The sequence below is a fragment of the Strongylocentrotus purpuratus genome, unplaced genomic scaffold (genome assembly GCF_000002235.5).
Source record: "Strongylocentrotus purpuratus isolate Spur 01 unplaced genomic scaffold, Spur_5.0 spur5_scaffold_14, whole genome shotgun sequence".
NCBI lineage: Eukaryota > Metazoa > Echinodermata > Echinoidea > Camarodonta > Strongylocentrotidae > Strongylocentrotus > Strongylocentrotus purpuratus.
The window spans coordinates 13,570,276-13,598,020 of NW_022145599.1; the positions used below are offsets into that span (position 1 = coordinate 13,570,276).

At 34.9% G+C, this 27,745-nt stretch overlaps 1 protein-coding gene across 1 annotated transcript in view; it reads left to right on the forward strand.

Moving 5' to 3' along the window:
- The window catches only part of LOC592605 (fibrillin-2), a 59,737-nt gene that overhangs the window by 5,831 nt on the left and 26,161 nt on the right, over positions 1 to 27,745 (forward strand). Inside the window, exons 10-41 of the mRNA XM_030985075.1 lie at positions 476 to 595; positions 1,139 to 1,252; positions 1,552 to 1,665; positions 2,327 to 2,440; positions 3,160 to 3,273; positions 3,622 to 3,735; positions 4,228 to 4,341; positions 4,945 to 5,058; positions 6,926 to 7,207; positions 9,137 to 9,418; positions 9,966 to 10,082; positions 10,625 to 10,741; positions 11,184 to 11,465; positions 12,731 to 12,838; positions 13,304 to 13,417; positions 14,545 to 14,664; positions 15,165 to 15,278; positions 15,686 to 15,799; positions 16,901 to 17,014; positions 17,954 to 18,067; positions 18,867 to 18,980; positions 20,125 to 20,238; positions 20,661 to 20,942; positions 21,405 to 21,527; positions 22,082 to 22,195; positions 22,581 to 22,694; positions 23,214 to 23,470; positions 23,970 to 24,161; positions 24,655 to 25,020; positions 25,778 to 25,944; positions 26,172 to 26,422; positions 27,031 to 27,288. Coding sequence (XP_030840935.1) covers positions 476 to 595; positions 1,139 to 1,252; positions 1,552 to 1,665; positions 2,327 to 2,440; positions 3,160 to 3,273; positions 3,622 to 3,735; positions 4,228 to 4,341; positions 4,945 to 5,058; positions 6,926 to 7,207; positions 9,137 to 9,418; positions 9,966 to 10,082; positions 10,625 to 10,741; positions 11,184 to 11,465; positions 12,731 to 12,838; positions 13,304 to 13,417; positions 14,545 to 14,664; positions 15,165 to 15,278; positions 15,686 to 15,799; positions 16,901 to 17,014; positions 17,954 to 18,067; positions 18,867 to 18,980; positions 20,125 to 20,238; positions 20,661 to 20,942; positions 21,405 to 21,527; positions 22,082 to 22,195; positions 22,581 to 22,694; positions 23,214 to 23,470; positions 23,970 to 24,161; positions 24,655 to 25,020; positions 25,778 to 25,944; positions 26,172 to 26,422; positions 27,031 to 27,288 — 5,148 coding nt within the window. The remainder of the gene's footprint in view (positions 1 to 475; positions 596 to 1,138; positions 1,253 to 1,551; positions 1,666 to 2,326; positions 2,441 to 3,159; positions 3,274 to 3,621; positions 3,736 to 4,227; positions 4,342 to 4,944; positions 5,059 to 6,925; positions 7,208 to 9,136; positions 9,419 to 9,965; positions 10,083 to 10,624; positions 10,742 to 11,183; positions 11,466 to 12,730; positions 12,839 to 13,303; positions 13,418 to 14,544; positions 14,665 to 15,164; positions 15,279 to 15,685; positions 15,800 to 16,900; positions 17,015 to 17,953; positions 18,068 to 18,866; positions 18,981 to 20,124; positions 20,239 to 20,660; positions 20,943 to 21,404; positions 21,528 to 22,081; positions 22,196 to 22,580; positions 22,695 to 23,213; positions 23,471 to 23,969; positions 24,162 to 24,654; positions 25,021 to 25,777; positions 25,945 to 26,171; positions 26,423 to 27,030; positions 27,289 to 27,745) is intronic.

A 27,745-nucleotide genomic window follows, 5' to 3' on the forward strand; every position in this document is an offset into this window, starting at 1 on the left:
GTTTTATTTAAAATGTATTGAAATATCACATCCAAAATGATATTACAATGAAATATCGCTGACAATTTTGACCTCCATACAGAACTATGTGATTCTTTTTTAACATAAATTCAAACATCATCATACAGCAAAACCTGTAATGCGGCATTTCTAGGAAAGTGTCTCCATACACAGCTTGCTAGTACAGACTCGATAGGAATGCAAGTGTTTTTTTAATTTTATAGACAAGTGGTTCTTTAATTCAGGTGGTCACAAAAGCAAGTTTCACTGTAGTACAAGAAGAAAAGTAAGCCTATAGCATTAAAATGGCTAGGTAACAAATGTCGTTTTTTCTAATGAAAAGAAGGAATGTTTTTCATTACTATTGTTCTATGTATTGCTATATTATGAACTTATTCTTTCATTTCTTTCATACATGTATGTATGTACAGATATGATAGTTATCCTTTAATTCTCAACTGTATCCAACCCACAGAGGTCGATTCTTGCATATTAAGCAGTACAAGCTGTTTAAATGGAGCAACTTGTATCAATACTCAGGATGGATTCTTTTGCCTCTGTCTTCCCGGCTATACTGGAACTCAGTGTGAAAACAGTAAGTGAACTTAGTAACCGATCTAATGTACATAAAGGCTTTTCTCTGTGTAATATCATTGTCAAAATATGGAACTATTTGTCATCATTGTTCTTAAAGACGATACATTTCTTTTCACACTGTATAGCAGACTTTGTAAATAAATCTACTATAGTTTATTCTAGTAATGTTTTAAATCAAATAGTTGAAGTACTTTCAGTTGCTCCCTGACATTTCTGACAGCGGGGAAAAACCCGCTTCTACTGTGAGCATAACGGCAATGTCTATTATAGACAGTATGTAAATGTAGACACAAAATTCAAACGACTTATCTTTTCTTTTCATTGAATGATCGGGACAATATGATTTATTCTTGAGAGATAAAGTTTATATCTTCTCAGAACTTATTTAGCAATTTCCAAGACTTTTTAGATCGATCAAGGAATTTCTGCTGAGAAAATATAAACTTTATCTATGAAGAATAAATCATATTCTCACAATCACTTCTTGAGATAAATGTATACAAACCCTATTGGCAACTTTATATGTATGTTCCTGTTTCAGATATCAATGAGTGTGGTAGTAATCCCTGTCTGAACGGAGGCACTTGCTTCGATCAGGTCAATCAATTCCTGTGTCAATGCCAACCTGGATTTGCTGGAACAAGATGTCAAACCAGTAAGTTTCAATTGGCTTTCTTTAAATATGCCTGTACTCTACTAAGGCATGCATTCTACTAAAATGTTAATCCCGATGGTTCGTTTGAGGTTTTGTCTGAAGTAAGGTTTCATATGTGTGCTCTACAAATGTACCGTTTTAGGAAGTCATGATCTGTCAATACCGATGTAAATATTTTAAAGAAATCTGTTAAATTAGATATCAAGGAATGTTCATCAAATAGTTTTTATTTATGCATGGACGAGATTAAATTGTATTTGAATATTGACGAAATAACTGTTTACCGTTTCTTTTACCAGATATCAACGAATGTTCGTCAAATCCCTGTTTCAATAGTGGAGCATGCGTGGACGAAAATTCTGCTTACAGGTGTATTTGCAGCACAGGTTTTTCTGGGATTCGATGTGAACAAAGTGAGTAAAATTAAATGAGACACAATGATTAGATGAAAGGAGTTCTTCTGTTGCCAAAGCCACGGAATAAGTCGATAAAATATTTCTCATTTACTCCTATGTTCTTGTTGTGCAGGAGCCAGCGGACCGTAATCTCGCTATTATTCAATTCCTAATAATTTGTATTCTGATTAATTTGTGGAGATCTTAAATAATATTTGAATATTCTGTGCCTGTATTATCAATCATATATGCAATTCGAAAAACAAGTAATGCTCATGAGTATCTCTCTTTATACTGATTCTGCTCAACATTCTCTTCACTCCCTTCATTTACGTGTGCTATTGAAATTTAATGTATGTACAATACAATTTGTGGCACATATTATTATAGATATTTAATCCTTTGTGCAGTATCGTTTTTTTTCTTTCCTTTTTTCTTCTCCCTCTTTTTCCTTTTGATAGGTATTTTGTTATCTTGATTAAATAATGAACTCTGTATGTATGTCTGTATTGTTATATAATGACCCCATCAGTAGTCTTGATTTGTTACCAAATTTTGCCTCGTTCCTACATTTGAAATATTTATTTCATGTTATGTTCATTTTAGTTGTAAGAAAGGAAATAGATGTTTATTGAACTAAACGGAATGATAAAAACTAATGATATTTTTCTTACTTCAGATACCAATGAATGTCTCAGTGCACCATGTCAGAACAGTGGTACATGTATTGATAGTGTCAATACATATATGTGCATATGTCCCCAAGGCTTTGGTGGAGTAAATTGCGAAAACAGTGAGTAGTATTACATATCTACTAATCTAAGTAATACAATGAATGATATAGTTTTTTTAATATAATACATGTAAACTGATTGAGTTGCATTTAAAGATGACCAATTTGATGATGACAGTTTTCACAAATTAAAATAAACACTTATCTGGTTCTTGAGTTAGTTAATAATTTAAAATGGGACTTCACAAATTTCAACCAATACTATCATACTATACAAGACGTACAAAAGCTATTATCTGTAAGATACTTTTTGGCAAAATTTATTACAGCCAAGTAATGAGAGAAACAAAGTAAAGAAAACAACTACATCCAAAATAAGTGCTGCCATCTGTGGATTTCTGCCTATGTGGTTATTGAAATATAAGCAATAAAGTTTGTTAATATGTTTACTTTTCCCTAGTCCCCAAAAGCCATCTACATGTATATGCGCTATGTGTCTCTTTAGATTTTTTAGTGAAATGTATTATTATAGTTTTTAATATTACTATTATAATAATGACGATGATGATAATAATATTAATGATCATAATAAACAGTATCAATATTACTTTTATTTCTAATTTTACTACTTTCATTATTGTACAGTTCATGATAAGCATTCGGTGATATGGTAGTTGATCTCAAAAGTCAGTTCCATTACCTCAATAACCAGGACTTCGGATTAATGCGGATAAATCCTAAAATACCTAATGTACTGATATCACTTTATATACATACAGATTTAAATGAATGCCTCATCAATCCTTGTTTCAATGGAGGAACTTGTCAAGACCTTCTGGCTGGATACAACTGTCTCTGCCCCCCTGGATTCGAAGGAATAAACTGTCAACTAAGTATGAATATATTTTTAACATTACTTAATTGAAGAATTCGATCAGATAAATATTGTTTGTGGATAAACCACTGAATAAGACTTGGATTGAAATTTGTGATCTTTAGACATTAACAAATGGTGTTAATTAACATCTAGTAACTAATTCATTTTTGTGTCAAATGGTGTGTGTGATTGAACAAAGGAGGACAAAACATACAATTAATATTAATTTAATTTAATTCAATTCAATTTAAATTTATTTCAATTCAATCAATTTTTTCTTCAGTTCAAATTCACAAAATATGTTTACAAATCCACTTTATTAACTTCTTGTTCTTCCATTGTCTTTTCAATGTCTTTTATTCAGATACCTTTGAGTGTAACAGTAACCCTTGTCTTAATGGGGCTACATGTATAGATGGTGTCAATCGTTTTACGTGTAACTGCGCATCTGGATTCCAAGGTGCTACATGTGCAGAAAGTGAGTCATCTCCAGCCTGTAATGAATTGAATCATAATAGCAATTATTATATTGATGAAATGCTGTCAAGTCATCAATCCACTCGACTACGGCACTTCTACATCATTTATCTTGTAAACTTCCAGAGTCACTCATTCAAGATTTATACCTTTATCGTGTAGAGTCTTCCGACCAAGCCTTTAAAAGGTCATGAAAGGAGTGGTAATTTGATTTCAGCCTCTGAAACGTAGAACAATATAAGCAGAGTGTTCAGTTAACCAAAGCAAAAATAACTGCACTTCTTATTTCCTCTTTGCTGCATTAGAATATTATTTTTACCTTATTCTAACTCATGTATCATCTTTTAAAGGGGGAGCTCTGATGGAACTACACGCACAATTGATGATAATTATGATGGCTTCTTGTTTAGCAATTGTAGAATAGATAATTGTAACTGAATCAGCATAACCACTTAAACATCATAACATATTATGTTTCTTCCTCTGCTTCCAGCCATTGATTTCTGTGCGAATAGGCCATGTTCCGGAACGGCAACTTGTATCAATACCGAGGGAACATTTAGATGCCTGTGCCCTCTTGGCTTTTCTGGAGTCCTGTGTGGGACTAGTAAGTTGTCCTTGTCACTCCATCTGTGCTTTCTCATATGTTTGTTAAAGTCCACATCTTCATTCCATTGTGCACATAGGGTAACATTTTAACCGTATTTGGTTAAAAAAAGGGAAATGCGTCTGCGATAGGGAATAGCTTACCCAGTATAGAGTAAATTCAACCAAATTTTAGATATATTTAGCTCAATATTGGGTTGAATTTAACCCAACACACACGGATGTTTCCATTTTTAAACCCAAAGGGTAAAATATTACCCAACTCTTTTTTAGAGTGTATGAAGGTGGAACGTTTTCAATTAAACGATGTTTAAGTTAAGAATTTGCATTTTAATGTATATTCTGTAATTATTCATAAATAGTCATCCTTTAATGCTTGCGGATGTTGACTTGATGTTATTGCTGTGATTTGTATCCGTAGCTCTTAAACAAGATTTTTATACGATATTGATAACAAAGGTTGTGTCTATTGTGACGTGAAATCTATTTTCAATCGATTTTTCTGAAACAGGTACTCTTGTTTTTCCATTTTTTGATAATCCAGAAGTTGATTTGTTAATTATCGTGTGCTGATAAATTTGATTTCTTATATTTTTCTTATCAGACAACAACGAATGCAGTCCCAATCTTTGCGTGAATGGAGGAACTTGTGTAGATGGAATCAACTCGTTCATCTGCAACTGTCTTCCAGGATATAACGGACAGAATTGTCAAAATAGTATGTACTATTGCTTTATACATTCACGCTTAAATCAACAATGATGCTTATATATCCAAGTGTAATTTCTCTCACCCTGTCCCTCACTTTTCCTTTATGTCCTACCCTATCATACGCAGCTTTATTGAAAAGTAATGACTCCTTTAATAGCGATCTAACCATCACGCTGTGATGCTCATGGTACTTTGGCATTATTACCCCATTTAATAGCTGAGCTGCCATAGTAACTTGCGCTCAAGCATATCAAGTACCCATTTACCCTGGGATTTAGATTGGCAAATATAGAATCACGTCTTGCCAGAGGACATTAGTGTCTGGCCGGGAATTTGAACCCGGTACTTTGGATCTACATTTTTAAGACGTAACCACTAGACCAAAAATACCTGGATTAGAAAGCCAAAGAGGAGATGATAAGTTATGGTTTAGAAAATGAGGGTGAGGATAGGTTGCAGAAGTGGCCTTCATGTATATGTAATCCACGTGGATTTGTTGAAATCAATATTTTTTAAACATTTACTATTAACATAATGTATTTATATGAAGTATCATAATGGAACACAATAAATAAGAATCACATCTGGCGTAAATTACATATGTCGCTATTGTAATTTATTATTTCAAAATCTTAAAAGAGCTATTTGACGAGGTTTATTATAATTTTCATATGAAACATACTAAAGAATAAACCCATTTATTGAGATATTACCTGTGCATAAGAACTAGGGACGTTCTCTCCGAGTATCTAAACTAATGATATGAAACTATTATAATTTTCACTTTTTTATAGACATCAACGAGTGTGCCAGTATTCCTTGTCGGAATGGAGGTACCTGTACAGATTTAGTTAACGGATTTAGATGCCAGTGCACTGCTTTCTTCCAGGGCGTCGTGTGTTCAATACGTATGTATTACCGTTATCCAATATATATGTAAATAAATATATACCTCGTTATGATAACATGAATGTTATCAATTTTTGGTGATAATTTACATATTTAAATAGTTCATACACATAATGATGAATTTACAAAAATTGAACTGAACTTCATACCATTTGATTTACTGATATCAATTTTATTGTCAAGGTATTATATAATTGTCAGAAAATTAAAACAAGGTACTTCATACCAGGAATCGATCTAGATCAAACTGACTTTTGTTTATACATTAAGTGTGTTAGCATTGACTTAAAGATAAACTCCAGTACTGGTAAAAAAAACAAAACAATTCTCACAGAATCAAACGAAATTTACACTGAATGTTCAAGATTACAAATAAATGACATGTGCCAAACAATTTTGGAAGAAAATGTATACTGGCTGAGTAATGAGCATAGAAAGACAAGGAAATCAAGGTAGTACTAGCCCCGATGGATTTCCTGTTGTCCCATATATAGCTTTCTATGTGAGTGCTTGTTACTTTACCAAGACTCGGTCAAATTTATTATGATTTTGATGACTCCAGAACCTTGCAGTGCACACCAATACTTACATGCTACATGATCAACTGTTTCTGATCCTTTCACACGTTTTCTTTCACAATGCAATCGCATTACCAGTACTAAAGTTTATCTTTAACTCACCACTTTTCTGCAGTCAGAAGCCGGGAATTGAAACATGAAATATTATTCCAACCGTTTTTTATCTATTGATTGGTCATAACATTATTTCTTATTGATTGTTTGTACTCAATCGGATTCCCTTTACAAATGAACAGCATTGTTGACGCAGAAATCATAACATATTTTCTTAAAATTTTTTCTATATGATAAAGCTCATGCTAATGAGCAGCAATTTCGGTGGCCATAATACTCTTTGCCTAACTAATATTTCCTTATTAATTGCTTGTCTTCGAATCAAATCTCTAGCACGTGTGATCCAGATGTCGGAGACGAGTACCACGCCGAGGACGCTACGTGTCGAATTCGACCCCGTCGACAACGAACCTGCTGCTGTGTATGATGTCATCATCACAGCACCAGACGGGACCATCGTTGCCATGCGGTCTTTCACTGAGGCCGATGTGCAGAATGGACGGGTAAGGGCAGACATCGGGGGACTAGACCCAGACCTCACCTACACGATAGATTTACGAGTTACAACACCGGAAGGGACTTTCCCTCTTGATACGATGATGCGTAGTCCACCAGGTATGATTACACTGTTCATACTGTTTGTCAATCTAAGCTGTAAATCACTTCAAAGATTCATGGTACTATTGGGGGCAATTGTGGGCTATGCATAATGTTAGTAAGTGTTAGTTAGTTCACCTTTACAAGTTAAACCAGTTGAAGCTATCTGACCCAAATTACAATGCAGCAATTCTTTTCCGGAACGCAAACTGCATTATCATTGAAAAATTATTTATTAATAACACACAGGTCATTAGAATTTGGAGCTGCTAAATACATATACCATCTTGATGAGGCTTAATTTAGCTAGACTTTTATTATTTATGTCGAACAACCCTCATTTAACTAACACAAATTATTATGCAGTTTGGTTTCCGGATGGGTCTTTTCGTGGCACTAAATCTGACTATTAGAGCTATCTTAATATTTCTAAACTTTTCCATATTAATAGCAGTTATTTGTGATTGCTGCAATGACATCAAGCAGCGTGATTTGCGATGTGGGAATTATTGTTTTAATATATCATACTTGTATGTAGCCGGCATGGGTTTTCCATGTATTACTTTATAAGTACACATAAATATCGTGTATGTAAATCAAGTTGTTCAAAATACTTTTTTTAAACAATAATAATAGAGAAGGTAGCTATAAAATCTAATGAAATCAACTAGAACATTTTCAAGCCATTTTAGTTCATAATGATTGTTGTTCGAAAGTCATGCATTGTGCTGCTATAATTACTAATATGCAAGAACAAATTCGTCTCCCAAAATGCTGTATTTCACATTTGTCAACATTGGCGACCATTAATGGAATGATATCACTTTATCATGTTCTCATCCTTGACAGGTGTGTGCGATTCAGGACCATGTTTGAATGGGGGATCATGTTCAGAAGCACTCGGAACTGCTTTGGGATATACATGTATCTGTCCTGCAAATTTTCAACAACCAAATTGCGCGATTCGTGAGTAATTTATTATTTCATTGATAGATTATGCTTATTTTGCCTTAAATCTTTATTTTGTGCATGTATTGAACGTAGCAATTAATTTGTCTATATATTCAATCTTTCATCATATTACTGTCTAGGCTAACAAGACCAATGTGGAAGGCAATTTTGTAACTGAAAATGCTCCCTTGTCACATTAAAACTATGAATAAATAAGTTAATAATTGAATACTCAATGTGTAATATAAAATTGTTACAAGAAACAGATGATTTAAATGTATATAACATTCATCGTTTCCTATGATTATGCAAAATATTATTATCATTTTCTATGACAGAAGCAAACCCATGTAATAGCAACCCTTGTCAAAATGGAGGCACTTGCCTGAATGCTATAACATCATTTGTATGCCAGTGTGCGGTCAGTTGGCAAGGCAGAATATGTACATACCGTAAGTTGTTTAACCTCATTAATTTTACATCCTTTCTTTTACCTAATTAAGTTAGCTTCATATAATAGTGATAATGTTAAATATAACAATGATAATAATAATATGCTACTTTTATAAAGCGCTTAATACAAAATGTCTCTAAGCGCTTTACAGATATATCATTACCCGGTCATCGGATTCAGGCTTGCCCGCATAATGATAATGCTAAATGATTAATCATAACAACAATTATTAAAAGAAGTGATGATGATTTTAACTAAGAAACTCATCCATTAGTATCAGTATTAGCAGTTATTGTGGTATTTAGTACAAATGGCATTATAATTGTTTGAGTTTGTACATATCATACAAAATATAAAGCCTTTTGAGTAAATCACCTCGGTGTATATGTGAAGATTTCACTTGAATTTCGTTTCTCCTTACAATTCTTTAAATGGCCCAATTTAACATTATCTTTCATCAACATTATTGAATTCCTGCAATAAAAGGCAGTATTTTAATTTCATTCCGCTAATGATTTTCTTACGATTGGATTTTCCAACAGCTCGTTCAATCCCGATCACTGTCAACCCACAAAGTCCCACTACCTTGCTCGTTAACTACATCCAGCCCACTGGGACGTACACCTCATATGATGTGACGTTGCTAGATATTGTGGGACAGCCTGTCCAATCTGGTACCATAGGCCCGAACCAGGTCCAGCCAGACGGCACCTATCGTTACATATTTAATGGTGTCCAGCCCAACACCAACTACCAAGTGGTAGTGACTGGCCAGACTCCTGAGGGACCATTGGATCTAGGTCGTACCAACACTCAGACGCCAAGTGAGTGTCCCTTTAAAACGTTGTGAATACACAAGTATTTAAAACACATGTGCAAAGACTTTACAAATGCCTTTAAAAATATTTCCCAGAAAATGGTAGGAAAATGCAAACAACTACCAATAGCTTAACAAACGTTTGGCATTACAGAATCACTAGCTGTATTAGCAGATAAATAGTTAATTATCAATGATTTCCACGATATATGCTCCTCCAAAACTGCTCCGTAATCATTTCCTGCACTAACTGAACTCCTCAATTCAACCCTTAGGCTAATACTATATACCTAGCCCTAACTATTATCCTAAACCTACAGTAAAACCCAGTTGCAACCCTTACACTAAGTTTGTATTTTTGATGAATAAAGCCTGGAGAAATTGTCACAAGAGCAAAGGTCGGAGAACTGGATAAATGACGAAAGGGATATGCATTCTAAAAGCCTTCATTTACCCATCATGGACGAAATGTGACTAGACGAAATCCTACGCACCTTACCTTATATCGACCTGATAATAGCATTTGTTGTTTTCTCTTTATTTCTTCTGCCTAGATGTCTGTGACATTTCTCCCTGTCTCAATGGAGGATCGTGTCTGAACAACCCGAATTTAGCATCTGGTTACGTTTGTAGCTGCGTACCAGGCTACACCGGACAGAATTGTCAAACAGGTAGGAATGAATGGTTCGGCTAATTTACTTTCATTATTCTTTTCCCCTTCGAAATGTCTTGATGTTGTATTTTTCATATTTTCAGATGTTAATGTTATTGCTTGTCTAAAATGACAAATCGCCATGATATCAAATTTATCAATATCACTCTGTAGTGTCATATTCCACACATATACATATATGAACAATTATATTACATGTTTATGAATCAATGTATTTCATATGTAAAACAAATCATTTCATTTGTGAAACATTATGTAATTCTGTTTCCGTTAATTTGCTCGGTCATGATTTTCATATCTTTGAAAAATCTACATTTACCACATGGACACATTGTTATAATTCATATTTGTTGAAGAGAAAGTTATGCGAATCATAGGACTTACAATGTAAAAAAGGAAACAATGAATTACACTACCTGTAATGTTTCCTGTGTTGTGCATTGATTATGAAAATAGTAATGTGTTCTGTTTCAGACATTTATTTTATCTATTGCTTTTTTATAAAACGTGGAAATAAAACTTGAACTTGAAAACTTGTAGATACCAATGAATGCATCAGTGGCCCATGTGGCAATGGAGGGACATGCCAACAGCCTTTCATCAACATGTTCCGATGTGCCTGCACCCCACAATTCACTGGACTGACCTGTCAGATTCGTAAGTATTCTCCATCAAAATGTAAACAAATTTATGTAAATGAAATGTACTTTGATAGCAAACATGTGCTGAAAATGCCTTCTTACACATTTAAATGTTGTGTCTTTTAAAAGAGAAGGAGGATTATCATTCTGTCTACCATGAATATTGTTGTTCTAAGTATGAATTACCGAACTTTTCTTGTCCCTTTTTAAAGCAAATACAAATAAGAATAGGGTAGTCTTTCTACCCGAATGTCTTAATGAATTAGGGGATCTAATACCATTTATAGTATTGAAACATTTCCATTCTTAAATGTTTGTATTGTTTAGACTAGAAATATATGATTTTTGCCTGATTACCTAGCTTCATCAAACCTAATGCATGGAGAAAATTACAGCTAATGAATACAACCTGTTGTGTTATTTTGGGCAGGATTATGTATTTACTTGTATTCTTACAGCTGTAAATGTTGTCGTACGAACTGGCACTGTCACCCCGTCTTCGGCAACCATCATATTCAATGCCGTCCCGGGAGAGAATGTACAACAGTACACTCTGGAAGTCAATGATCAGCAGGGTAATCCCGTCCAGAATGTCCCGGTAAATCCTAACCAGGCTACCAACGGACAGTTCAATATACCGGTCAATAACCTACAGCCGGGCACCGGGTACATCGTATTTGTACAAGGCGCCATTGGTGGACAGACATTCCAACTTGGTTCCACAACGGTTAACACACCATGTGAGTTATTTATCAAAATGAAGCTCCACTTGAAACTTAGAAGTAAAAAACAGTTTGTAAGTCAAAGAAACTATATAAGTTTTAAACCAGATGTTATAAGCAGTATTTAAGAACTCTAGTACGAGAGGAGGGCATTATACTTAAAGTAGATATTCATTGATTTTAAAAACTAACTTTATTTTCATTATTGCAAAGATAAACCTTTGATTCGACAAGGTTATCAAAATTCAATGCTTGGAAACATTCGAAGTAATGATTATTATAAATTACAAAACACTTAAAAACAGCCCCGGCATAGCACCTGAAGAGCTCTCCGAACGCTGCTGAGATGTGTGAGATCCCAGTATGGACATGATTTGCACAAGCAGACGATGTCCCATGAAATCTCACACATTTTTAGTACCTGTGTTTTCATCTTCTCTTGAGTTCTTTCTCTTACTTCACTACCGTCAGGCTAAATGTATAATCTATTGCCTCATTCTAAACCCCGCGCATGGTTTTATTTTGATGACAAATGCAGCGATACAAAAATAAAGGAATTTTTCGCTTGTAAACAAAATAAGACGCCATTGTATATTCAGCTGCGCACACCGCGGTATGTTAGGCGTTTCAAGAGGGAACAAATGCCGTCCTTAATATCATTCCGGGCGGTTTTCAATTTGAAAGTCTGGTTTCTTTGATTGTTAATTAACCCCTATCCTGTGTATTTACAAGCAAAGGATTTTAGTTATCAGAATCGGGTCATATCCCCTTTTGAATGGTTTGACATGCCATTACATTTATATGCAATAAACTCATTATAATTTGACAAATAAAAGCTTTGCAATTATGTTCATTCTTTATGGGATGTCGTCTGCTTGGGCAGTATTGGTCCATATAGTGACGTCATTAAATCATCGTTATTTTTCCGGCGAATCTCTGGTATATCCCAGCTGCTATGGAGGTGGTTGTATTTGTATTTCTATAAATTACCTGATATGTAGTTACCTGAAATTTGTACGATGGCCATCTGTTAGCTTACCAGTTTCTAGTGATACATTAGTTGACACATTTTGTGATTTTCTTTGAATTTCACCTTTAAATGATACAGCGTATAATATTTCATTAAATGACAGGTAAACATCATCGGGTTCAATATTATCCCTTTTTATCGCTTTAACTATTATCGCCAGTTTTGATTTTACCTGGACAAATATCCATGTTTTATTTAGATGATCAATTCTTGCAATTTGTTTAGTCTATGCATTTTCTTCTTTACACTGCAGCTTTGTGTACCCCAACTACATGTTTGAATGGTGGAACGTGTACTGATGCTGGTACATCATTTTTCTGTATTTGCCTTCCCGGCTTTGATCGAAATACGAATTGCCAAGGTGAGATAAATATTACTGTCCAATAAAATACTGGCAAGTGTTATTCAAACATGTTGACAACTCGACTTTCAATCTATCTATACTTACTAAAGAGAAAAACATCACCAAGTAAATTTTCTTAAAATACGGAATTCAGGTGTAATCATATTTTTGGGGGATTAAAAGTGAGTTAAGCAGGTGGATTTAAAATACTTCTTGAATAATTTTTGCTTTATACTTATTGTAAATATTGTAGATTTTCCTTGTTCATGCCATCATCTTCTTCAGAATCATTTAGCTGTAAATAACATGAATTTCCCAATACAATACCTAAAGGAAAATGTCATAATCTTTCAATGGTGTAGATATATTACTCCGTTCACAGATTTGGAAACTGCCTATCATTTCGTTTATTAATCCGAAACAAAAAACACTCTCTGTCGAACTGTTTGATTCTAATGATATAGTGAAACCATCTCCCAACAGATATTAACGAATGTTTGAGCAATCCTTGCCAAGCCGGAGGAACATGTAACAACGGACCAAACCGATACGATTGTGCATGTCCTGTAGGTCGATCTGGAGTGAACTGTCAATTGAGTAAGTTGCATGAATTCTTTCTTCATATAATTTTATTCCATAGTTATTGCTATTTTGTATTCAAACTGAAAGATACTATGTCCCTTTTGCAGCCAACATCAAAGTATGTAGAACTTTGCTGGAACTATGATATGTCATGTATGTCCTATCTGTGAAATTCAAACGTTAGCCGTATCCTAGTATTCAAATTATGCAAGGAAACCCGTTTTCCATCTAGACTTTACTGTCAGACATTATTGAGTGACTGACTGATATCTTTCTTTCTTTGGTAATAACGTACATAACATGAGTTGCAACAGGTACATGACCATTTAATGAAATTCAGTAAAGAGAAGAGTTCTGAACGAAGTCAAAAACGGTAGAGAATGTGAAAAATATGCAAAATACCTTATTGACATGTTACACGAACATATTGTTTTCAGTATACTTACCATTCTGTTGTACCCCTACTGTTATACCATATCAAGGAATATTTAGAAAAAGTTAAAATATCTACTTCAGATTAGAGAATGTAAGAATAAAAGAAAGGGAGGGTATTTAAGAAGACAGAGAGAATAAGAAGAAGATGAAAAAGAAGAGGAAGAAGAAAGAGTATAAAAAGTATATTCATCATGATCATGTACTATATTGAATGTATACTAAAAACAGGGCCTTGAGACCAAATCAGAAACGAGTTTGAACAAAATTCAGACAAATATGAAGTATGTGTTTACAATTCACATATGTAGTACTTGAATGAGGGATCAAATGCGACCCGACTCTACTGTCCTTTGGTTAGACATTAATCCACATTTGACACTCTCCAGCCAGTAAATGGATACCTGTCAATTGCTGGGGTAATAACAGTTGTAGGGTCCACGGGAAGAGCAGCATTGGTATTGGTGTGGGTCCCCTGGGATAATAATGCCTAATTATTGTTATAATTATTATTGATTCATGTGTAAGGACTAAGTCCGGAACCTTTCTATCAGAGCCAAGAGCCTTCATCAATATAACCCCGTCCTCCCGTTTCATACACTAAAATATCGGGGCAGCAGCACCGGGAGTGTCAGAACGTGACGGACATGTGCGCTATATAAGAATCTACCATTATTATTATTATAATATCTTTCTTTCTCATTATGCAGCCCAATGCGACTTGTTCACCAATATATGCCAAAATGGAGGGACATGTGCACCAAGCACACAGCAGCCGGGTTTTAGATGCTTGTGTCGAAGTGGGTTCACTGGAGACTTTTGTGAAACTCGTAAGTTTTTGACAGAGTTTATCCCTCATAAACATTTTAAAAATCTGACTTAAAAACAAATGAAAGTATGTTGTCTATTGTAGAAGAAACCCTGTATTTCTGACACTTGTGCTATGTTAGATCTTGAAATTTATTAGTGGAAGGTCAACAAGTTATATATAAAATTAATTTACTTTTGGCACAGACATAATGGAATACTTTTTGATCAGTTACATATGTTTTGAAAATTACTTCAAACATGTGAGTGTTCCAGTTACACATAAAGTGGCATGAGCGATAGCTTTTACGGTGAATTTTAGACCTGGTACACGATGCACATTTAATGAAAGTGTACCGATGAAATGAAAATACCGTTTTGCTAGAAGAAACGATGCAATGTGTCCCCCAAACGCCACCAAAACATCCACAAAACTAAAATTTTCCTTTTTATATTGATTATTGTAATTTGTTGTCTCTGGTTCCATTGTCATCTCACCCTGAATCAATTTTGTTGCTTTCAGAAACACCAAGTTGCAGCCCTAGCCCTTGCCAGAACGGAGGTACCTGTATTGTCGGTAGTGTAACTGTGACCTGTAATTGTGTTCCAGGCTACGCTGGGGCTTTATGCCAGACAAGTAAGTTAAGCCTTGTATAACTCATAAATGATCACGAAAATGTAGTCAGATATGATCTCTATGAATTTAAGTAATCAAAGCGTTGTCAATGGCCTCGTGCATAACCTATTGAAATGCGCAAACATGATAATAAAATGTCGCGTAATGCGAACATGATTTCTAAAGGCAATTTGATAGGGTTATAAAATTGCTTTTAAAGTTAAATACTTTAAAGTAATTGGATAAATTTGTTTCATCTAGTTTATGTATTAAGGGACAAGCCATTAAAGGGTCTTTGGACTTTGTTTGTACTTCGTATTTGAAAATCATATTTTGTTGTTTTATTTGCTGCAATTGACTTTCTGATATATGTTATTGTTGGATATTAACTATAATTTAGTATTCATCAATCTTCTATCCTCATGCAGACATCAATGAATGTCAGAGCTTTCCATGCAGGAATGGAGGAAACTGTGTTGATCGCGTCAACAGTTACATTTGCAATTGTCCCTCTGGTTTTACGGGCATCGGCTGTGACACAAGTATGTTCTATCTCTGTATACAATTTATTGAGCTTTAAACAAAGCAATTTTGTGGCTTAAATGTGATTGAAACTTTGATTTACTCCCAGCGGCTACGATACATATATTGTTTATTCATGAACAGTAAAACATCTTGAGCACTAACTTTTAAAGGGATAGTTGAGTCCTGTTTTCAGACCGCAAATGCCTTCAAAGTGCATGGTTATTGCTATTATTCTTATCTATGACATTTATAGTGCCCTTTTAGAACCTAAACATGCTATGAAGATAATTTTAGACCCTAAAATGTGTGGAATTTAGCCAATACGATCATACCAATTCAGCTCCACTTAAAAAAAAAACACGGAGACTGTTAATTAATTATTTAACTAAAAATAACAATACATGAGCCGGCTAATTGTGGGTAATATGAGCTACACGAAATTACTCAATACTTCTTTTAATTGAATGGCATTTAAGTGGGATACTTGTAAGAATATATCCCAAGAGCCAATGAGCATATTTCACAAGTTGGCACGCCAAGTGCAATATTATCAAAGCAAGTGTGATATACTCATTCGTCCCCTTTGTATTATTCCTAATTGTATGAAATCTACAGTATTTCGATTTGTACAATTACATCCTAATGCTTTTCTATAAACTTGAACATTCAACACGCAGGGAAAACATCTATTTTGTTTTTTGCAAGGGTTGTGTGTATTCACCTTTTTACACATCGCTTACCATAAACCATTAAAATATTGACAATTTTTTGTACTGTCATCCGGGTACTTTTTCTCAAAGCACAATATATGCCTATTTTTCTGGTCTGTGCAAACCGTTAATACAAATAATAATGGGTAATACTTCACCCTATAAGAATTGCATGTTCTCTTTTTACCCAATGAGTGGAAATTTGTTACCCTACCGTTATTTTAGAATGTGGACGTATAGGAATGGGCAGTTAAACATTGCCAATGAAGACTGTCATGACAGAATTGTATTTGATTTTGACGAAATAGAAGCTTGAAACGTTGAAACAGTTCTATTATTGCTGATGTGAGCACGGTTTTGATTATATATATATATTTTAGTTAATACTTTCTTTTATTGTCTACTTAGATATAAACGAGTGCTTTAGCAGTCCTTGTCAGAATGGTGGTACCTGCTTGGATGGTGTCAACCGCTTTGATTGCATGTGTCTTCCAAATACAGAAGGAACTTTCTGCGATAGAGGTAAGTCAACCTATTTACATAATAAGTACACTTGAAAGAAAATTGAGAACAACCTTGCTATATAATGTTCAGTTGCTTGGCAACCATCAATCTCTCAATTCTCAACTATTCGGTTAATAGCATAATTATAAGGCACATTAACAAAATGTTTATTGAAATGCAGTTCATGAATACATTATTATTATCATTATATGTCATTATATACCTTGTTTTCTTGATTTTCTTGTTGCCCAACAATTCCCTGAGAGGGAAATCATTGATTTTATCTGTATATTTCATGTTTGTAGTATAATATGTGTAAAAGAAAGACTGTAAATAGATGAAAAATTTTAATTGAGGAAACAAGATTAGAGAGGTATAGGTGCAAGGGTGTCATGCTATAGTTGATACGTCACCGGGCTGCGGATCACATGGTTTACAGTTCGAGTCCCGCCACATCACTTAATGTCCTTTGGCAAGATAATCTACATTTTCCATTTCCACTCAGGTGAAGTAAATGGTTACCCGATGGGAAGCAGTTCATTAAATGCTCTAGGGCATTATCATGACAGCCAGGCTACAGCTAGGTTAACAATGGAATAATTTGTATTGAGCACAGCCTAGTATATTCGTAGTAGCTATGTACATGACATATTGCTAATATTATTACTATCATTAATTATTTGTTTGTGTAAAATGTTATTCCAAAGTTGATCAGCCAGCAATTGTGTATGATTTCCTTTTGACTTGTTGACTTATTGACTGTTATCTACTTGATATTACATACACAGAAAGCAGTATATTAACCAATGTCAGCTAGTTATAGAGCATGACATGTGTTGAAATAATTGAATAGGAGTTGTTACCATTGAAACAAAGTACATGAAACTTCCATCAAAGCATTTTCATTATATAGGGTAAGAATGAAGTCAATTTGTTCTCAATACATTGTGTTTGCAGTAACAACGGCATGCTCGTCACAACCGTGCCTGAATGGGGCCACGTGTCAGAACACGTTGAATGGTTATTTCTGCTTCTGTCTAACCGGCTTTATTGGTACCCGATGTGAAACCGGTAAGTCCACATCTGATTCAGTAAATATCAATTTTATATGATATCGCATATATCGCAATCGCATGATATCACAACCGTGCCTGAATGGGGCCAAGTGTAAGAACACGTTGAACGGTTATTTCTGCTTCTGTCTAACCGGCTTTATTGGTACCCGATGTGAAACCGGTAAGTCCACATCTGATTCAGTAAAAATCAATTTATTTGATATCGCATATTTCCCATTATCTGAGCTAGGCATCCAACCATCCTGAAAATCAGGGGAAAATATTCCAATGAGTTCCCTTTTTTCCGCTTGGGAAAGTCAGGTAACTGAGAAAAATCTCTGAAATCAAGTAATAATTTGGGAAATTCATTGCCCCGAGAAGAAAGTAGTCAAAGTCAAACATCTCATCTCATGTCTAAATTGCGTGTCCCTTTGATGATTGGCCATGACGGCCTCTGTTGTGTAAAATGCCCCCCCCCCTGTAATGATCATGGAATTTTGAAAATCTATCAGGGAAACATCAGGCAGAAGAACAATCAGGGGCTTCTATTTTCACAAAATAAAAAATAGAATGAAACATATGCAAGAGGTTGATAATAAACATGATTTTGCATTTTCTTCAAGAGTAATTGTTGCAAAAAGTGGGGAAAACTGATTTCCAAGTTAAATATATAATATAAAATCTGATAACCAAAAGTTTATAGATGTACCAAAAATGAAGAACACCGATTTCCTTCGTCAATTTCAACTAAAAATTATGCATTTGCCAAAAGATAATGCTTGATTTCGATGGTATGTTTTTCTTGTGTAATTCAGCGAACAGTCCTTGCAATCCATCACCGTGCCAGAACGGCGGAGCTTGCATAACTACAGGATCAAGCTTCTCCTGCCAGTGTCTTTCTACTTTCACCGGGACTCTCTGTCAACAAGGTATTTTCAGAAAAATTGTGTCCCTTTATTCCCACGTTACAAGTGGGAATAATATCTCCTTTCCATGTGTCTCCACATGATTATTCAAGTAAGAAATGCAAGACATGAAAGGAGTGTGTTTGATTTATTATCGTCATTGTATCTAAAGTAGCAAATTTTCAGTTTGATTTCGGTGAAATACTCCAAATTTTGATACTGTTTCCTTTGAATTATCACAAAACCGTTGAATTTGCGTGAAAAAACATCATCGCGAGAGAGTGGCTATTAGACACGTTTGTTAAGGCTTTCAACATATAAACCAAAGGCAAGTTCAGTAGCATTTTGACTTACCTTTTGAAATAAAAAACGGGAGAATGACATATAACATAATCATGACTTCTTAAGGTAATGCAAGAATGGCTTTTGCAGTACTACGGCACAAGGTTGGGTGAGTTTTATTTCTTTAGTATTATCACTACTACAACATTATATGAAACAACTGTAATGATTGCTAACCCAATTACCTAGAAATACCTACATTACGTCCTAAATTTGATATTTATTTTTGTGCAATATAAACCATATTTACCACTCATTGGGCTTAATCTCGACATAAAATGTTTATTAACTTCATTGTTATATATAATTCTAATGTAAATTGTCATAATGTAAATGTCATATTGCATTATTTTATATTTTGTCTTTTCTTTTTGTTTTCCCTAAGCTTATTTTCCCTATTTGTGTTGTTTTCGTTTTTTTACCATTTGTATAAAACTGCTTTTTTGTTTGTAACTACTCTTAATGTCAGTCTGTATTTGTATTTTCCATCCTTATGCAGGACCATTATGTAAAACAGCCTGCGAGCTGATTAATGTTATCCTGTTAAAAGATGTTTTAATAAATAAATAAATAAATAAATATTTCATACAAAGTTTTGATGAAACTTTCCCCCATATAAACATGTAAGATATTTAAAATGATAAACCAAAGGCAACTTCAGTAGCATTTTGACTTACCATTTGAAAAGTTGTAAACAGGAGAATGACATATAACATAATCTTAAGGTAATTGGCTCTTAAACTTCCCCTTGAATATATATTTAAAATTTTTGCAATCATGTTCTAGTGCAGATTTTTGATATCCATACCTCTTTTATCGTATCCAGCGGTCCAGCCAACATGTGGTTTGATCTGCGAGAACGGTGGCACCTGTCTCAGTATGCCGGGAATTCTGGTCTGTCTTTGCACCGATAATTGGATTGGAAATCTCTGCTCCATCCGTAAGTCTACAACCCCCTTTTCAATTTATCATTGTGTCATACAAGATCCAAAATGACAGGGCGAAATTTGTTTACCAGTAAATTAAATGATTGCATCGATTCTGTACGCTGAATGAAGAAGTTTTGAAGAGAAGAGAACATATTGTGATACACTTGTATTTGTTATATATTTCGATTGATTTAACTCGTCAAGACCTTAATTGGTACATCATACTACGTCTAAAGGTATTGATATGTCATTCACTAGGTTAGGGATCAAGCATATTCCCTTATTTCCTAATATCCATTTTTTACGAAACCGAAGATGTAATCATTCAATGTAAATGACATGGTTTATTTTAGTCGTAAAAAATGAAAATGAAATCACATATTCCGGAATCATGAGCAGAGAAGGTCAATAATTTTATATTTTTTTCCTACAGCAAGAGTAATTGCAGCTGGACCGGGTGAAGTAACCTCAAGTTCTATCCAGGTCATGTTCGACTCTTTAGGACCAAACACCGAAGCCATCTCCCATCGTCTTCTCCTACTCGATGGAACCAATGTCATCCAGTCGACCACCTTGCCGGTCTCCTCACCTCGTGGTACCTCGTTGAACTATGTCTTCACCAATGTTAATCCAGAAACGATGTACACCATCATCATCGCCGCAGACACGGCGCAGGACAGTTTTGAGTTGGTTCGTGTTCCTGTAACTACAGACGGTAAGAATGGACTACATGTATATGGTTTGGATAGTGTGCGCTTCATGCATAGCTGTACCTTCTATCCTTGAAGGAACTGAGTTGTCAACGACTTGTTTCGTCATTAAAACCATGAGGCAGAAATGAAAGGAGATAATTTAAACCGATTTCTTGTATTTTTAGAATAAAATTTATTGCACACTAACTTAAAAGTACTCTTTCATTTCTACTACACATAACGAGTGATTATTTGCTTTTCTCTACAATAGACCAAATGAAATTAGTTATTTTACAAGCTTAATCATTCATGTTATGCCATTCACTTTGTCTTGTTTTTACTTAGTAATTTAAAATATAATCAGGAAAATCGCAGAAACGCTTTCTTTGAAATTGTATTACAATTCAAATGAAATCCAAATTTCCTGTATACTTATATAATTCACTTACATTAATACATTATGTATTTGATTTCCTTTCTGATAGTTGCAAACGGGTGTAATAGGCAGCCATGCTTAAACCAGGGGACCTGCTCACCAAACTTGGCTTCAGCAGTTGGATATACGTGCTTTTGTGCACCTGGATTTACTGGAACTACATGTTCAACAAGTATGTACTTACAACTTCCAACTTAATACTGCAGAGTTAATGTAGTCCTTCCAAAATACCATTATGAAGCAAATATATATAGCATATATATTTCGGCCAATGCCTTGGATCGATTAATTATTTGATTGATGAGTTAATTCCTGTATTAAGCCTGTGTGAATAAGAGAATTCAGAAGTCAATGGGAAATATTCATCAAAAAATGTCATTGCGATGGTACACTTATTTTTGACTTAGCCTTGAAGGTGTTTTTTTGAATATTTAAAAAAATAATGACGAACGTTTCCATCCACCATTTATCCTGCTTACGGTTGACTAAACCAATATTTTTCCTGGGTCACAAAACAAATGAAAAACATTAACTGGTTACTTGTCTTTTATTGGAATGTGTGGAGGATATCACTTGGTCCTTGATCACAAATATGTTGTCCAAAATTGTAATGGACAAGTTCAATAAGATTACAAAAGACGCTACTTTATTTCAAGCGCGTTTCAAAACCTTCCCCATGTCGCACACAGTAATTTTTGTGGTAATGTTGCTTCGTTTCCTTGATAGATATCAATGAGTGTGCTTCCGGTCCATGTCTAAATGGCGCATCCTGCATAGATGCCGTCAACGGATTCTCATGTCTGTGTCTACCAGGATTTAATGGTGTTCGCTGTGCATCCGGTGAGTCTACTAATCTTTTCTCTGCCACCGATTTTTGTGTGTCAAGAATCTCAACAAAACATTATTTTCAAGGTCAATTCTTCAAAAAAGTGTTATCAAGTAGAAAGAGTTTACTCTAGGATCATTGTAATCTGGAGATCATTTCTATCTTTCATGTAATTTCAAACAAAGAACAACTTAAGAAGATCGACATTCCCCCTGAATTGTTATGCTTTCATTTTCTTTAAAATTTGGAATGTTTTTTTCGTTGGTAAAATAGTGATATCAATTAATCAAAACATGATTACAGCTTGACTGGGAAAAGTGCCAATACATAAAGCTTTGCCACACATGTGTGGTACTTATGAATGATAGTTTCCAATTATTTTGTTTACTTTCCTAACAGTTACCGACGTTTGTTCAAGTAACCCGTGCCTCAATGGCGGATTTTGCATAAACCAGGTCAATAGCTTCGCCTGTAATTGTCAACCAGGATATAGTGGTGTGCGTTGTAGCGTGTGTAAGTATTGAATTTCATGTATCATTTTGATTTTATTTGATAGGAGACACAAAATAATTGATTGACATGAATGTACTTGATATTAGAAAATTATGGATTATCAAAAATAAATCATCACTGGTCAAAATCACAAATGTTTATCATAATTATTTTCCACAACAATGATTTAATCAATACTATGTATACCTCTACCAATACGTCATATTTGAGTTTATTGCCATCGTACGTGCTATTACATGACATATCCTGAAATATCAAGAAATGAGTTAATTGCCAAAGAGAGCAGGTCCTGATTTGAAAATTGTTCTTGCCGACTACTGTAAAGTTGATCAAATTTGAGCCTTTTAGAATGAATTATAATTGCTGAGTTATTCAGATCCTTGAATGAATTATTGAAAATTACATTGAATTGATGATTTATATTTTGCAATTTTTGAATAAGAACATCATTGTATTTTACCTATTAGTAGTTATACAGTAAACCTGCAATAATACATTTGATTTTCATTTACTTTAAAGTTAATCCGCCATGTTCCGCGAACCCATGCCTAAATGGTGGAACGTGCAATAATAACCAGAACAATGACAACTACGTCTGCATTTGCCCGCAAAACTTCAACGGTGTCAACTGCCAGAACCCAGCTGATGGAGTGGAGTGCGCCAGTAACCCATGCAGGAATGGAGGCACCTGTAACGAAGGATTCCGCAGCTTTACATGTACCTGCCCCTCCACCTGGACGGGGACGCTTTGTTCTGTAGATGTCAATGAATGCCTGGTAAAGTGAGCTCTGTAGTGTAGAATTTCAAGCAGTTGTTTTTAAGATGCCATATCCGGAGGAGTAAACTCTGGAAAATTGCCCCCTATTCAACTACCCCGGGAAGACTACACACAGGACATTACCCCCCCCCCTCCGGACGAAGCAATATGTATTTTGTTATGGTATATTTAAGTATCCATAAGAAAAATAAGGCTAGATTAAGGATAGGTCACGTGAAATGTATTATGAATGGCCAGCGGTTTCAGATACCAGATGGTAGTGTTGGTTGTGGCATATAAAGTTCAAGAAATTTTTCGAGCGCTGCCCCCTATATCTTCCCTCAGAGCCTTCTCTCATGTGCTACAACAACCACTAGAATCGAAATGGATTTATAATTATGGATTGTGATGTAGTATGAGTAGGATTTTGAGAAAAAAATTATCTGAAAGCCTTGTTATTTGTGATATAAAAAATGTTTCTGACTGAACCTTAATTATCTTCATAAAACCTTTTCCAGACCCAATCATGTCTCAATGGTGGTACATGCACGAACCTCCAAGGATCATATCGCTGTAATTGTCCACTGGGATTCGGCGGAGTGCGATGCGAAGTAAATATCAATGATTGTGCCTCAAACCCTTGTCTCAGTGGAGGAACTTGCACCGATGGAATCAATTTCTACACCTGTGCATGCCTGCAAGGCTCCACGGTATGTTTAACCTTGTAGAATACTGAATTCATACATTCCCAGGGGCTTCAATACATGAATCACAATGTTCTTGTAAGAAATAGGTTAACATGTTTTGTTGTTTAATGTTTTGTTGTTTAATGTAATGTTTAAAGCTTCTACCAACCTTGAATTTTGTGGGCAAGCTTTCGTCCATGTTTTGTCGTTGTTCAGAAATAGAAAATGTACCATTTTCACATGTGTAGTATAAATGTTGCATTATGTAGACATAGAGAATCTTCTGAGTCTACTGCTCAGTACCGAACAAAAGTTGTAATTTTATATTTGTCACTGTTCTTCCAAATTTGGATGCACTTTCTTTACAATGCATACTAGATATTATTAGCTATTGGAAGTGTTACACCCAATTACTTTCCATTAGTTTAACAAAAGAAGAAAAGAAAAACAGAGAAAATAATGACAAACTTTGAGAAACGTTTACTCATTTTTAATATTTTGTTAATTTTTTTTTTAGGGACAACGCTGTGAGAATACTGTGAATCCTTGTTCCAGTGCACCTTGCTTTAATGGAGGCACATGCACCAACAATAATGGCTTCTTTATCTGTAATTGTGTATCTGGCTTCAGTGGTGTCCGGTGTCAGACGAACACCGACAACTGTCTGCTGAACCCTTGTCAGAATGGTGGCACATGCGTCGATGGGTTAAACACATTCACATGTCAGTGTCGTACAGGCTTTTCTGGAAATCTTTGCCAGAATTCCAATTTCTGTGCCAACAACCCATGCTTCAACGGCGCAACCTGCCAAACGTTACCAACAACATACCAGTGTCTATGCAGAGCTGGATTTACGGGACTACAGTGTCAAACTAATATCCAGGTAGTCGACACTTCCTTAAATTTTGGGTTAAAACCTTTTAGAAATATTGTTCGTAATGAGTTTTGATTCCATGATGTACTTTAATAGTTGTGTTTTTCACCAGTCAATTGATAAAGTTGTAGCCGAAATACACATGAAGTTGATAGTTTAGTATGTCCATACATTAGACCCGTTCTGAAACTACATGTACATGATATTATTTATGTTGGTATCATCATTTGTTTTCATTAGGAGAAAAAAAAAATCACTTTTATAGGAAAATATCTAAGATAACCTTTTATGAGAAGTACAGTTGTTAACCCTAAATGATTACCATTCCTGGTGACGGGCAAACACCTCAGTGTTTCAGATATTACTACAACAAATTTAAAAGGAAACAAACAATTTCAAATGTCTTCCAACTAGACATGTGCAGTAACTTAATTTTCTTATTACCATATACTTATTGATATGTTCACACTTATATCATAAAACTGCAAACATTGTTATTTCAAATTATTTGCTGTTTTGTTAAAGACTTTAATGTTTATTTACATTTTTAGTATTATGAATTGTGTTATCGTGTTACATTCTCATTTGGTTATGTGTGCATGGCCCTAAAGGACAACAGTGTAAAATTCACTGTGTTGGCCACCCCGGGTAAAAAAGACAAATTAATGAATAAATACATGAAATAAAAACATGACCAAGTAGTCATCTACATGGCAACCGAAGGGTAAATGTAATGCAATCATTATGTTATCTCAATTCAATGCAGGAATGTTCGAGTGGTCCATGCCAAAACCAAGGAACGTGTATAGATGGGATGAATTCCTTCACCTGTAACTGTCCTCCCGGTTTCACGGGGACGTTCTGCCAGGTTTCTTCATCCGCATGTCAGAGCAATCCTTGCCAGAATGGCTTTTGCAGTACTCTAGCACAAGGGTGGGTATTATTTACTTCAAACAAAGTTTGATGAAACTTTCTACATAAACATGTCTGAGTGGTAGTAGTGTACCGAATACTTTTCGAAACATTACTGTGAACCATTTTTATTATATTCTTGGTTAAAAATGAAGTTCTTGTAGCATGTGCAAGTGATGTATGTGACATGTTCATTTGGATGTTACGAATCATTAATCTCTTTTTATAATACTACATATTTCGAACAGGTTCTCTTGCCAGTGCCAACAAGGCTTTACCGGGACTTTCTGCCAGACCAACATCAATGAATGCCAGAGCTCGCCATGTTTGAATGGAGGTGCATGTCTGGACGGTTTGGCACGGTATACATGTCAATGTCCCTTGGGTTTCACAGGAACACGCTGTGAAGTCAATGGTAATGAATGCGTTTCGCAGCCTTGCTTGAATGGTGGTACCTGTAGGGACGGCGTGAATTCATATACCTGCATTTGTCCTCAAGGTAAGCTATTTATAACAGGAAGAGGTTTTAGATCTTAACCACAGTTACACCAAAGGGACACACACCAGACTGCTAACAGACCAAACAAACACTATATTAGCACAAATGGCGAAAAAGTTGTTTGTTTTCAGTGTCTTTGGAGACGTGACTGAGGGATTACTTTGGCTGTTTTATCGTCCAACAAATTCAAAATCTTAATTCGTCTGACATTTTATAAATGAATGCTCAAAATTAGGGAAACAGTGTACTTTCCTTTAACTTGTTCAAGTTATAACTTGAGTGTAAAGACCTAGATAAGTCCTATAACTTTCACATGTTGTTTTATATCACCCCATTCAGAAGAATGTCCAATTTTGTTCATGTTGACTCCTGATCATCATCTAATATATTATTCTGAAATCAAAGAACAACTTTCATTGGATTTATTAAATTGCTTCACATCAGTCAATATTTATACCCCAACTCCATGCATAATGATGTAGACCTCTACAAACACATGCATTTTACAAATTGTATCACAGCACTCTAATCAGAAACGCCTTTACTCATTGTATTCCTGCTATTTTTTGTTAATATAACTAGAATATTTGTATGATGTCACACAACAGGTTTCACTGGAGACAATTGCTTCATAAGTACCAATCTTTGCTCACCATCACCTTGCGTGAATGGAGACTGCATCGGTGGAGTGGGTACATTCACATGTCGCTGTTTTGCGGGGTATTCAGGAACCCGCTGTGAGATCAACAACAATGAGTGTTTAGTCAACCCGTGCCAGAATGGAGGGACATGCTTTGACGGTATAAACAGCTTCACCTGCAACTGTCTGCCAGGATTCAGTGGAGCTATGTGTCAGACTATTCAAGGTAATTGCATTAGATGATCTAAGGTATACCATTCGTATAAAGAGGGAAAAAGCCAAGGAATTTAGTCCTTTGGCGTCTCTTACTTTACCAAGTATTATGGAGATTTGTACATAAATTGACATGAAATCTGTCACTCTAGTTTTGTTTGATTTACATGTAAACTCCATTATGGCAAGAAAAATGATCAGATACTAATATTTCTAATGACTGATTTGGTAAATAACGTTTAGAACAAAGTTACCTCAATTTGCGCAAGATTAAATGATTTCATATACATGTACCACGTTTAAGATTGGGTAGGTTTTGAACGTTTTGTGAGGATGTATGCAAAGTTAGAGGTTAGGTATTGCTTTCGGCTTAATATGTGATTACATCACATTGCCATTTCATCATCTCGATTCTTGAAAAATAATGATATTTCCATTTATATAGTGCTGCTAGTATACCAATAAACTCT